This window comes from Aedes albopictus, chromosome 2 (assembly GCF_035046485.1).
Source record: "Aedes albopictus strain Foshan chromosome 2, AalbF5, whole genome shotgun sequence".
NCBI classification, from domain to species: domain Eukaryota; kingdom Metazoa; phylum Arthropoda; class Insecta; order Diptera; family Culicidae; genus Aedes; species Aedes albopictus.
Window position 1 is genome coordinate 468,264,855 of NC_085137.1, and position 13,376 is coordinate 468,278,230.

The window sequence follows — 13,376 nt, forward strand, 5'->3', positions numbered from 1 at the left end:
TCCCCTGAAGAAGACACTATAGTGAAGACACAACTTAGACTAGGTCCGAAATCATTAATATCACAGTCGAATTTCGCCCTCAAAATCGCAGCTGCTAGCGTACAAACGTTCGGTTGAGTTCATGGCTCCTGTCGGATGCAAAACAGGTAAGAAAAATAAGTTTGTATAGGATTTTACGACTGGACAATTTTTATCTATATTCCCGACGTTTCGGCTTATGGGTTTGCCCTTTTCCAAGGGTCGCTGAAAACATGTATTTTAAAATTTAACATTTAAGCATTGATAAAAACTCACTAGTGTCTACTGTGTATCGTTTTTGGGATATTTGCTTAAGGAATGCTCCTAAAGGGTTGCTTTACATGTACTGTGTAGTAGAAAATGTGGGACACCATTTTTGATTGTTTTATGGGAATTTTGCCTAACTTACTACGTGTTGTTATTTTAGATTTTTAATTTTGTATAATTCACTGTTAACAACAGTTTTGAAAGAATGGTGGGTATTTTTCTATAGGTGAGGTATTGGTCATTTTAGGGTGCGTTCTTAGTTTTGTGGAAGGTTATTTTGAACCGTTGGTTCTGTTGACATTTGTTCTATGGTAGTGGTGGTGTTTCGTTTTCGACTATTGGACAATTTAGAGTGTAGAAGTCCGGCGTACGTTGTCCTTAGACTATCGACATCGGTACGGTGATTGACTGTGCTGGACCTACTGGCAATATGACACATTTCTAGTATGGATAATTTTGCGGTTCTGTTTTTTTTTTCTATCTAGGATTTTTGGCTGTGTTTTGTTGAACATATGGTTATTTTCGATAATGTGTTTAATTACTGCTGTTTTTTCTTCTACTCTGATCATCTCTACGACAGTCTATATCTGTTTGTGTCTTGTTTGTTTTGTGTATTGGTGTATATTGCTTCTATGTCCGTACATACGAATTTTCAGTTGGTTTCTAGTCATCCCAATGTAGGTTTATTGACAGATTTTACAGCTCAGACTGTAGATTACATTATGCTGAGAAATGCTGAGAGAGGGTCTTTTACCGATCTTAATCTTGTTTTTGTGTTTTTTAGTGTTTCGCAGGCTATTCTTACTTGAGGAAACTCGTTTTTCGGGAGGTTGGTGATGGTTAGGCTAAGATGTGCAATGAAAGGAAGGCTTTTATATTGGGGGGACTTGGTGGATGGACGATTCTGGATCTGTTGATTACTTGTGGGTGCTGCTGCTATTGGATCTGTTGCGGTTAGATGTCCCAAGCAACACACATGTTATAATAGAGTTACGGCAGCGCAAGTTTTGGTTGTATAGAAGTTTATTTTACGTTATTTAAACACAATGTTAATATTACGTCAAAAAAACGAACCAAAATTTGCGCTGTCGTAACTCAATTATAACATGTGTGTTGCTTGGGGTACGTTCGGAGTGGTGTTTTCTATTTGTCGATTGTTCATGGGGCTGGTTGTTCTGGATTGACAGAGAAGGCGGTTGATGAGCGGTTTTGAATACCATTGTGTGGAGAAGGTTTGGTCCGGGTTTTGAGTGACGAGTGTATCGAGGAACGGTAGTTTTCCATCGGATTCTTTATCTACCGTAAACTCGAGGCTCTATGGGTAGAGTAATGCGGGGCAAAAGTTCGCACGGGGCAAAAGTTCGCAGTGGGTCTTTTTCTGAGCACGAGTTAAGAACCCTAACAAATCTGTATGGGTTCGACACATAATCAGGTCAGCTACTCGTCAATAAAAAATGGAACGATTTCGTTATGGTTTGGCAGAGTAATGCGAAAAAATGTGTTTCTCGGTGTTTTGATAGAATTTTTGGACCTTTTGGAATAAGAATTTATAGTAACAGGAAGAAGAAGAATCTCATAACCTCTTGATGTCGGAGAACTGTTCTTTCATAGTAGTTCGCGAGGTGCACTCGAATAAACAATAAACTACTAGTGCTTCTTGCAGAAAGGGACATTGTTAAAACCTCGACAGTGGGGCAAAAGTTCGCAGTAGCTGTGGGGCAAAAGTTCGCACTAGATTTCTGAGTCTAGTAAATCAATATAATTACAGAATCTTTGTAGTAATGATAATTTCGAATAGAAACTACTATATATGCATAATATGTGTAGTATGCACCCTAAAATCGTTGCGGCAAAGGGTTTGAACTTACTTTTGTAAGAAGATTGATTGTAAGGCATACATTATGTTCGCCCATTTAAATCAATAAATGAAAAACAGCTAAAAAACATTTTAAAACATTTTCTCCGTTCTCCTCGTCGTGTCTTTTCGTATGTTTTTGAAGGTCTTATGTTCATCTACTTTACCAGGGTCTTTCAAAGCTTAGTTTGTAAATTCACAGTTATAATTCATCACCATACTGACGGGGATAGGATTCGATTACGGTCCCGTTCAACAGTTTTGCTGCATATTTGATTTTTTTTTCCATGTATTTTGTGCAACACGTATATCTATGATTACCCCACAATGTATTTTGACAACCTCAGTAACGCTGTGAAGGTCAGCTTTTAGTTAATAGTTGTAGAAATCTTTATAAAACACACTCTATACAAAAGCTGAACACCAGGTCGTATTCCAGAAGGGACGTAAAGCTAAGAACAGAAAGAAACAGATTTCATGGCTAGAGTGAAAAGACGAACATGAATTAACATGAAATAAATGAACATCACACCAATAAACTACCCTGTACAAGGTGCGAACTTTTGCCCCGCATGATGCGAACTTTTGCCCCCACTATGGGGCAAAAGTTCGCATTGGAGTACTTGTTTTAAAAATTGTATTACTAAAACTACAAAAGGAACGCGAAAAAAATCTAGTACTACGTTTTGAAGGCAACATGATAGGGACCCGTTTAATGAAGAAAAACGATATTATTTTCATTTCGTTTAATAGTTATATTATGAAGTCTGTTAGGTGCGAACTTTTGCCCCGCATTACTCTAACTGTTGAAAATTTCCATGACTACTGCCACCAGTATTGGAGATAGGCCATAGCTGTGCCGAAAATCTGTTCATATTTTTTTTCTCGAAACTTGAAATAACTGCAGTTCATGCAGAAATTTGTTATTTCGTGGAACGAATCAAGGTTGATGTTGGTGTGTGTCGGGATTCGGGAATTTGAAATAAAAACTCAAGTACAATTCCTCTTTTACATACTCCACTTTTTTTTATTTTGCATAATTTTTAATTCTCTAACAACGCGCACATCATCACTCCATAACATCCTTCTACAAACTCGCCGTCTTTTTTCACTCTCCCGTTTATGCTCATTCAACTGAATCTTTCTCTTTCCAACCCTTTTTCATTCTCCGTTCTGCGTACCATCGCTGGCTGGCGTTATTCAGGTCGGCTCTTGAAAAATTGTTCGTGCAGCAACACACGCTCTTCTTTCATGTTCGTCCTTCGAAGCGTTCATTTTCCGAAGCGTTCGTAAATGAATTAAGTTCTAATATTTTTAAAAAGGTTTTCCAAACGGATATTTTAATCTTAATCTTCGGTATATCTACATAAACATTCTTTGTAACACATATTATTTCTACAGTGTGCTGTCCAATGGTGTCCTAGTTCATGATAATGTCCCGTATGACGAGCTCTTTTGGTATGTTTTAATAAGAGATACAACGTCGAACGTTACTAGGACGTATCCAGCAGGAAGTGTGACTGTGGTGATGAAGGTAGCAAACGTGAAGGTGTCGGTGATGTAGTCACTTCTACATCCGTTTATTATGATGTTCGAGATGAATTTTGACAGTTGATACCGGGGCGTTTATGGTTGGAACCACCGGGCGAAGTGGTAATCCCTCTGTTGGCGTAACTTTGAGGCATCGAAACACAGTTTTGTAGTCGTCTAACTGGACAGCTTCAAAGCTGCAAATATATTTAACAGTTACAAAACGTTGCTTACCGAATTCATGAATATCTTACATTTCTGTGTTTTCCTGCAACCCAACTACAAGATAATCTTGTTGCTACTACTGCAATACACTAGATCTGTTAACGGCTACTTACTACGTAGACGCAACGGCCCACTGAACAGTACTGACTGACCCGAATATATAAAAAAAACTCGCCCTTCTTTCGATGTTCTAGCGCTGCATTGTATAATAAATTACACACGGAGGATTCGCTATCGATAGGAGTGATACATTCGTCAGTTCAATTGTTCTTCTTTCGATCATTAACAGCAAATGCCAATGCCATAGAACAGACGGTTGTTTCACTATACAGAGAGAACGCCGCTTTACACAGTGGTTGCGGCAACACCCTCCTTATACGCCTTAGGTTGACCATAAATTCTTGGACACGTAGCTGTTTTGCTGGTCAGCTGTTGTTTGGTCGATTAGATCCAGGTTTTTAAGGCGCTGGGCTAACTGATTGTTTTGCCGCTGGATTTTTGGTGTGGAGTCTCTGGTTAGAGTGTTGTATACGAAATCGTTCAGCAGGGCCGCCATTTTGCGATCGTAGTCTTCGATGTACATGACGACCTTTTGCCCTTATCCGATTCTATGATGATGATGTTCTTGTTGTCCTCAAGAAACTTCTTCGTCCATTCCTTGAACTGGGTTTTGGATATGTGGTTTTGCATGGCTGCTGATATCCGGACATATGTTGTAATCTCTTACTTACTCTTTGTATGGCGAGGTGTTGAGAATGGATTCAACATCGGAGATCATGTGGAATAGGTGTTTGGGGGTGATAATGTCGGTCGGAATTTGTGTATAAGCTACATACAATGTACCATTACTGGTTCAAAAATCAGCTATTTTGGTGTACGCAGTCTAAAGTTATGAAAAAATTGTAAGACCACAATTTGACCGACCACGCTTTACCTTTTTTGTTAATATTCATCTGTGAACGAGTTTTTACATACCCACTAACTGAACAGAATTTTAAATCAAGACCAACAATTGAAAAGGCCGTATCAACATTTTGTAAACAAACATGTTTCAGTCGTCTTGAGGCCTTTTGAACTCCACCCACACAGCTCACCACCACTAACGGGCAGCGGAAACATCAAGCTTTCTGTTAATGGTGATGAGATGCGTGGGTGGATCCCAGATGGTCCTAAGTCGACAGAAACGTGTTCGTTTACGCAATGCTGATGTGGCCATTTCAATTCTTGGTCTTGAAATGATAACATAGAATGGATAGGAGCATTGGTGGAATTTTGTTCTTTTAAACTCTTGGGGAATTAAAATTACTACAGAAAATTTAGATTAAACTTCTGGAAATATATTTTGCAGTTTCCGAAATACTAAATATGATTAAATTTCTAGTCAATAACGATGGTAACGATATTTTGTCAATTTCTTCGCAAGAATTTAAAGGAATTTTATTAATTCTGTTAATTCTGTATATGAAATCACTTTTGAAAATTACCGGTGAAATTTCTAATCAAACTCCCAAAGGAAACTTTGTAGTTCTAGTATTGTGGAAAATATTGCCAGGAATTATTTGAAATGATTTCAAGAACTGTCTTGTCGAATGCTAGAGAATTTAAAAAAAAGTTGAAAGTTTATATAGGCAATCCTGTTATTTATCTAGCAATTCTTCTGACATTTTTTTTTAAATTCGGGCACAACATTTCAAATTTTATCCCTTCATATTTTTAAGACATATTACCAAAAACTGTTCAGAAATTGTAGACTATTTTCCATTGAGCAGTTAACCACATCCACTGATTGAATTTGTCTGAAGGTTTGTTTTTCTTTTATTCAGGGTAAAATGGATTTTTTTTTCGAAAATTATCTTCAAAACTTCATGGATTTCCAAACCATAATGTCATTTACAAATTAGTTGAGGTAAACTTCCGGAAATTCGTCCTGGATTCCGCTGGAAGATCAGTAGTTTCGCCTTAAACACAAACTTCAATTGATTCAGGAAATTCTCTGTGGTATCCTCTGATGTTCTTTTTGTTCAGAAAAAATACCAAACAGATAAATCTATTTAAGCTCCTTCTTATATGTACTTTTTGGACTATTGCTGTAGCCATTCGTTCAGAAACTCCTCTATGACTTCTGTCAAAATGAAGCGTTATGAGGGATCCCCCCCCCCCCCTCATGACCACGTGGTTTATGGACAGCCCCTCAGAGGTTTTTCAAAAATATTCTTCGAAAATTCTCGTGAAAAAGAATTTTTTGCAATTACATGGTGAAAAATTAAACTTTTCGATGGCCTGAAGTAGGATGAAACGGCCTACTTTTCACCAACGATGCAAGTGTGCCGAAAAGTACGGCAAGCCTCGTTGGATAAATGTACGACTCGTGCTGAAAAAATCATCATTTTGCAACTTGTTGCATACACACTTAGAAATTCTGAAATTTGCACGAATCGGAATCACCAAAGAACGTAAACGTTTTCAAGACTGAATCATAATTTGGACTCAATTTTACGCGCATCATGTAAGTGCTGGTTGGTTGCGTTAAATGTCAACAAATTCGTTTCACCAGAAACGTAGAAGCAGTATCACGTTCATCAGCCACCTTCTATCTCGGTGAAATAGCCGAGAGGTAAGAGATGTGGCTCATGATCAGGAGATCCAGTGTTTTTGAATCCATGCATGGCGTCATTTTACTTTTCTATGTTTTATCTGTCAAATCGGTTTTAGCGATTGCTAGACGCTAAGAAAAAAATAAGTTTTATTTTGGGGTGTCTAAGACGTAAATTTACATGTTTCAACCTCTAAATTTGTGTTTTTGGAGATGCTCGTATATGTCAGGTTCAGGACACCTAAAATTACATGATATTTTCTAGGTGTGTAAATAACTATTAAATTAGCCTAAAATATATTGAAAAAAAAAACGAATAAACAGGAACGAACTCACCGAATTATACTAATTTCAGCAGTCTCGAGAGGAAATTGTTGACTTCCACTTGCGTCTTACAGATACCCGGCAGCGGTATCGCTTAGATACACGAAAAAAAAACGTGAAAATATAGACGAATTCCAGCACCCGGGTAGGAGAAAATCAAACTCATACAATCTCGAACAATGCTATCCAACCAATATCCAATACTATGTAATCGGCTAAATCGTTAGGTAAGAAAATGTAACAACAACACCAAAGATCACTTGCAAGCACTTATTGTGGTAAGGTAAAGCATCCGTTTCCCAATTCGACCGGTCATATTAAAAATCAAGTGTAGATTCACAGTTAGAAAAAATCACCGACTTCGGTAATGTTTTACCGAAATCTCAACCGTTAAATTTGTTTTACTGGAAAAAATCGGTGAAGGCAGCAACTTTTACCGAAGATCGTTAGAGTTTGACAGATAAACGAAAACATTTTACACAAATTTGATATTTTTTACAGAATTTCGTTAACGCTCAGCGGTTGAGATTTCGGTAAAAATTACCGAACGCGATTAGCTGTATTCGTTTCACATATTTCCACGTTTAATCTCGACAAGTTTCAATTTATCGACATTTTCAACATTCTTCATTACACCAACAAAGCTAGCCATGAATATGTTTGACAATTCTCATGTCATTTTGACAGACCACACACATGCACGAAAAAGACGGATAATATCTTCTACTTTATCGATATTGTTGCCGTCCTTTTCATGCTCATGTTACATCTGTCAAAATGACGTGAGAATTGTCAGTCATTTTGAGGTTAGGTTCGTTGGTGTAATGAAGAATAAGGCACACCCTTGTGATTCGAAAGTGACTGGACTCCAAAACAATAAAACCGACGTCAGATCCATCAGTGTCACGTTCTGCGTCACCATATGGCCTTTAAAATCCCCTTGATGTATCACCTTCGATAGCTCAGTTGGTAGAGCGGTGGACTGTAGATGCCAAGTTACTCAGGAATCCTGAGTAATAAGTAAATAGTAATCCATAGGTCGCTGGTTCAAATCCGGCTCGAAGGATGGTGTATATTTTTTGTGGTACAGCCATCCGATTTATTACGACGTATCACTAGCCCACCAGACAACCGGCGCGACATCAACCAAACACCAAGCCGAAACAACAAGAAGCACGTTGCATCGTAAAACTCTGAGGGACTGTGTTTCCACCACCGCCGCCGTCGTCGACGTTGTATTCGACACAACCAAAAACAAGTTGAGGTATAGCAACTAACTCGCGATGGCACATGCTTACACGTCTCGATCAACACCACCACCACCACCATCGTATCACACATCCATGAAGCCAGAAGCAGGCAGCAGATGTGCGTCGCAGAAGGGGAAAAAAGTCGACGAAAGTGAAACACGTTTTTCTATCGTGGTGGCATTTTCGTCGATGAAAGCGTACCATGCACGGAATAATGATTTTTATTACCCTTTGAGCACCCTCTTTCACAACACCTTCGATAGCTCAGTTGGTAGAGCGGTGGACTGTAGATGAGCGTAATGCAAGATAGTAATCCATAGGTCGCTGGTTCAAATCCGGCTCGAAGGATGGTGTGATACTTTTTGTTGTACACATGCTAGATGAATTTTTGTCGGACTTTTGATGAGCTCGTTCGATGTTTACTGAATAGCAATTTCTGTTAAAGTTACATTAAAAACAGAAGTTTTGGTTTATTGAATGAACGAAAGAGAATCTGGAAGATGGTTCGGATGAAATCATGCCTGCTGTGCGTGTCCTTTCAGAATTCACTTTAATGATAGTTATTGGATATGCTTATACAGTATTTAAAAGGTATTAAATGGATTAAAATAAACGAAAGAAACTAAAGTCACAAAAAGGGAATACATAACTGTATTATATATGTAAAAAAATGAAAAAGGTTTTTGATCTAATAACTTGCCTGCTCCATCGTGCCAACATCCTTTAATAATGTTTCCACGTTAAAAATGATTATTTACTACCTAAACTTTGAAAATCACTATTTTCAGTTCTACACACATTTTTCCTTGCAAAACACTTTTGCCCATCCGTTCTAATAAGTAACGGGAAACTTTTGAAATTTTTACACGTTTATAATTGTAATGAAACGAAAAGAAGCTAGTTAATTCATACCTATCATGCAGGTCCATCCATCCGCGTCTTACTTTTTGTCCTCGACCGAAATGAGCGCCAGAAGCTTTAGTTCCAGCTCCAGCGCTGGATACCGTTGAAAGTGATCCCGCAGAGTTCGGATAATCTTGCAGTTGGAGTCCAGTTTGAGCAGAACCTTCTGCGGTCCCATGCCGACTCCGCCGACGGCTTTGGACAGTTCCTTCAGGAATGTCTTCCACCGTTCGGTCGCTTCGGCGGGCAGATTCAGGGCCGGAGCAGTGTGGAACTGTTCCAGGCGATCGATCAGGGTCAACACGGTAGTCAGGAGGAATTTACACTTGGGCACCAGGGGTAGCAGTTTGTCCGAGTTTAGAAACGTGTCTAACAGCGGAAGCAAGTCCTGGATAGTTGAGTATTTTACATGGCTTTCCAGTTGGGCGAAAAGGGGGCTCAAGAGGCCTTCCGGATCGTCACGGTCCCGCTTCGGAAGCAGCGGCAAAGAAGTTAAAATTGTACACCATAGAATCCACCGGAATGGATGATCCTTAACAATCGCTTGAATGCGTTTCAATAGAAGTTTTCCTTTTCTTACGGACAGAGTCATCAAAACTCCTTCTGGAGATAGACCAGGCAAAAGTTTTTCCAACATTGAATCGAAGGTATCTTCTTGCGCGTCTTGCGATCCATCGATTCCATTGACGGTGACGTTATTCTGCTCGTCAACCTGTTGTCCCCTTTCCAAAGCCATCACTCGCTCACGTTCCTTCTTCTCCTTCAGCAACTGCTTGGCTTCGATCGCCAAGGGGTTGCTCAAGTCCTCCATCTTCAGTGTAATCTTGTACAGACTTTCAACATGTAATAAAATCTGTCTGGACTTCCGCTGGGACAGAACTTCCGAAGAGACCGCCGTCCCTGTATTCGTGGACGTTTCGGCTACCACGTCCTGATCGATGATTTTCCTTGGAGCAGTCACACTACCGCATTGAAGCTTTCCCAGAGAATTCTCGAACTGAAGTGGAGTGTAATTCCTGGCCGGCACTTCCTTGATCTCCTGGCTTTTCTCCGAATTTCGTCTTTCTCGACCGATAAGCCCATTGCGTTGAAGCATCTGCTGCGTGAAGGGATGATAGAACGTATTGTCCTTGTGCGCCTTGCTTTCCCGTTCATTATCTCCCTTCTGACGTTCCTTCCGATCGCGGAACACGCAGAAATAGTAATCGTTGAAATACGGAGTGTCCTTGTTCAGCTGAGACAGCTGGATTCCCAACAGCCACTGCTTGTCACGTTCGCTCATCAGATTAGCGTACTCATCATACTCACCCGATCGGTTGATCTTCCCATTTTGGTGCCGATTCTGGTGTTGTTGTTGGTGGTAATTCTGGCGATTATTGTGCTGCTGGTAGCGATTTTGCTGCTGTTGCTGTTGATGGTGACGATGCTGGTTCAGCAAAGGATGGTTTTGCTGAATTTCCTGCACTAAACGTTGGTTGAAGTTTGCATGGTTCTGCTGCTCCTGGAAGTTCGGAGGAGGCACGTTCAGCGGAAACAACGGATGACCGTTTCCTGGAGGAGGGATGTTCGTCTGCAGAAGGTGAAGAGGTGGTGGAGGTCCCATGTTCAACGGCGGTGGGAAATTCACCGGAATCGTTAGTGGTGGTTGGCTCATCATCGCAGCTGCTGCAGGGAAGCCTGGTGGCGGACGGGCAAGTCCTAGATTTTGATGGTATTGTTGTTGTAGGGTTTCATGCTGCTGTGGAGGAGGACGCTGCGGTATCAACGGATGTTGCTGCAGTTGCTGAGCTTGTTGTTTGATCATGTTTTGTTCAATTTCCTCCACCGAACAAATACGTATCTGGGCAGGATTCGGTAGCGTAAAATTCGCGGGAAACCCAGGAAACGGCATAGCTACAATAAAAAAAATACATTTAGTTATTTCAAAATGTCACACTTCAACATCTAGAGACTTACCAGGCCCTGCCAATCTAGGGGCATTGGCCACCGGTACCGGCCTCGGTGTCGCCGGCTTACTTGGCATTGTCCACACACTCGGATCCAACTGCAAACGCGCCTCCGACTCGTTGTCATCGTTCATCTCCAGATTATCGATCCTCACACTGGAAAAGTTGATGTCCAAATCGGAATCCGGCCCGGAATCTCCATCGCCTCCTTCCCGCTGGTCCAACCGAACCAAATCCTCGTGCAGTCCCTCCCAATCGCCCTCACGCGCGGCCAGACCAAATGTCTCATCATTGAGCGCATCGTATTCCTCCTCGGAGTCGTCCAGCGTTCCGCCAATTCCTCCGCCTCCGTCATCCTCCACCGGGAGCGAGGTGTCGAAGCCGAAGAACGAGTCCGTCATGGCTGGGAATGGTGACAACGGTGCCGGTGGTCAACAGTGCGGCCGAGTCGCGCCCTTCCGTCGCTTTGTTTACACAGCCAACCACGTCCCGATCGTCGTCGTCGTCGTTCTTCTTCCTCTTCAAACAGCACAGATTACAAGGATGACAGCAGTACTTGTCGCCAGCTTGGAGCAAAAAAAAGTTGGAAACAGTGCGATGATTTCGCGAGCAGAACCTTTTGGCACTTTGGTCACGAAATTCCGACGCGACACGGCTGCTGGAAAGATTTTTCCGGGTTTAAACTGAGCACCGCTGCGGGAAGATTGAATCCCACCTTGGGAAATTACCTTTCAGGGCCTGGCCGTGGGCGAAATTATGAAATAACTGAAGATTCGAACGTTTAAAAAACACAATATTACACAGCGATGAGATGGAGCAATGTACGATTCACGCTTTTGACGTTTTCCACAACATTCGCCATTCAGTCGATGACGGCGAGGCCGCGACGTCAAACCTGGCCAGGGGTGCCAGCGGAGTTTGTGTGGGTTAATTCCATTTATTGTTCGATTGACACACTTTTTGTCTTCGTAATATTAACTTTACCAGCCAAGAGAACTGCTATTGAAAGATAATAAAAATAACATTGTTTTCTCACAAGATAAAATAAAGGTTTCTTCCTCCAACAAGCAACTAAACCTCTCACACGCTTCACACAGCATCTTGTTCTGGGTACACTGTTTTGTTTTTCTGCTTCTTCCGCACTTGCTCGCACACAGCCACACCGCACACAGCAGCCAAACACGTTGGATCGATTGTCGATGAACGCTGGATTGGACGTCAGACACTGGCACTGACAGACCTGAAACGAGACCGGACAATACGTAGCTCGATATGGGGCCAAAACGGACCAGCTGCTGATTGTTTGATTTTATGCCATTGAAAAAAAAGCAAAAACCATCCGACCGTTCCCGACCGCGTGTGGGCAGTGTTGTCAAAAGCGATTGAAAATACGATCTGCATGCATTTTCATTATGATAGTGCATTATAATAATGAAAGAGATTTAATTTGCCCATTCGTTATAATTAATTAAATGTATGAAGAATTAAATAAGAAATTCAACATTCAAAAACTGTTATTACGGATATTGTTTCATCTGCAGAGTTACAACATCTGGGTAACTATTTTGTATGATAATCGTGAATTGTGATCAATTTTGAAGAAAATCTAGCTTCTGCGTTAAGGTATTATTACCAAAGAATTATGTTTACAAACATCATTTAGAACTAATCCCACAGACAAACAGACATACCACTCAAATCGCAATCGTCGCACGATTAAACGGTCATTTTGAAAATGCAGTGTGGTTCGGACTGTGCTCGCATGTGTCATGGTGGCGCTGCTGTGCCTACACCACCTCTCAATTTTCGAGAGAAATGAACGCGACGCCGATCAATGTTTACATAAAATGACTTAATCATGAACCTTCATTCATGTTTTATGAATGGGTAACGCCACGAGGGAGTCGTTACCTGCTAAATTGTTACATCGAACCGAGGGAAACAACACCTGCAAATGAATGCTTCGGATTGAGCATTATAGAGGGTGCTAGTGAGATGCCAAACGATGATTTTGAAACAAATTTCTTCTAAGTAGTATGTCTGTTTGTCTGTGCTAATCCTTCATGAGTTTTTATTTACGAACACGCTATGGACAATCAATCAAATTATGGAAGTTATCTCCCTTTGCTCGTTCCCCTAAACTCATGACAACACTTATGGGCTCTTCTCATTTTTGTTTCATCCGTCCTGTATTTCAAATTACTTAAATAAAATATTACAATGATATTTACCGTAAAAAACTTTGATCTTGAAGCAACATAAAACATTTGGCAACACTAGCCGTAAACGTAAACGTAAATAAACAACAAACATTTCGGAAGAAAAGAAGATCAATAAGAAGCCAGTTGTCCGGTCTCGTCTCAGTGACAGACCATTCATCGAGTTGAGCGTCGAAAACGGAGAAATTTGTCGTACGTGTACCTACAGGTAATACATTGGCATTCGGAGCATCCTGCTAGCACACC

General features: G+C 40.8%; 1 protein-coding gene and 2 non-coding genes across 4 annotated transcripts; 2 read left to right on the plus strand and 1 right to left on the minus strand.

Moving 5' to 3' along the window:
* Positions 1 to 7,763: 7,763 nt before the first annotated feature.
* Positions 7,764 to 7,878, plus strand: Trnay-gua (transfer RNA tyrosine (anticodon GUA)). The gene is made up of 2 exons: positions 7,764 to 7,800; positions 7,843 to 7,878. It is a non-coding gene; the product is annotated as a tRNA-Tyr (tRNA).
* A 437-nt stretch (positions 7,879 to 8,315) lies between these two features.
* Trnay-gua (transfer RNA tyrosine (anticodon GUA)) lies at positions 8,316 to 8,410 on the plus strand. Its single transcript has 2 exons — positions 8,316 to 8,352; positions 8,375 to 8,410. It is a non-coding gene; the product is annotated as a tRNA-Tyr (tRNA).
* Positions 8,411 to 8,595: 185 nt separating this feature from the next.
* On the minus strand, positions 8,596 to 11,785 carry LOC134283917 (protein PAT1 homolog 1-like). 2 transcript variants are annotated; one of them, XM_062854017.1, is made up of 3 exons: positions 11,640 to 11,785; positions 10,922 to 11,566; positions 8,596 to 10,858 (listed from the first exon to the last, which is right to left on the minus strand). In XM_062854017.1, the coding sequence occupies exons 2-3, from the start codon at positions 11,310 to 11,312 to the stop codon at positions 9,003 to 9,005; spliced, it is 2,247 nt and encodes a 748-aa protein (XP_062710001.1). In that variant the 5' UTR covers positions 11,313 to 11,566; positions 11,640 to 11,785; the 3' UTR covers positions 8,596 to 9,002. The 2 variants fall into 2 exon arrangements, with proteins under 2 accessions (XP_062710001.1, XP_062710002.1); XM_062854018.1 differs by having other exon boundaries at positions 10,922 to 11,569; positions 11,640 to 11,766.
* Between the last annotated feature and the right edge of the window lie 1,591 nt (positions 11,786 to 13,376).

What these genes read in the sequence shown, in the direction of transcription:
- LOC134283917 (XM_062854017.1), bottom strand. Translation starts at nt 11,312, where the DNA reads ATGACGGACTCGTTCTTCGGCTTCGACACCTCGCTCCCGGTGGAGGAT. An exon ending in CCCTAGATTGGCAGGGCCTG is followed by an intron (nt 10,859 to 10,921) that starts GTAAGTCTCTAG and finishes TTTTTATTGTAG; the next exon opens with CTATGCCGTTTCCTGGGTTT.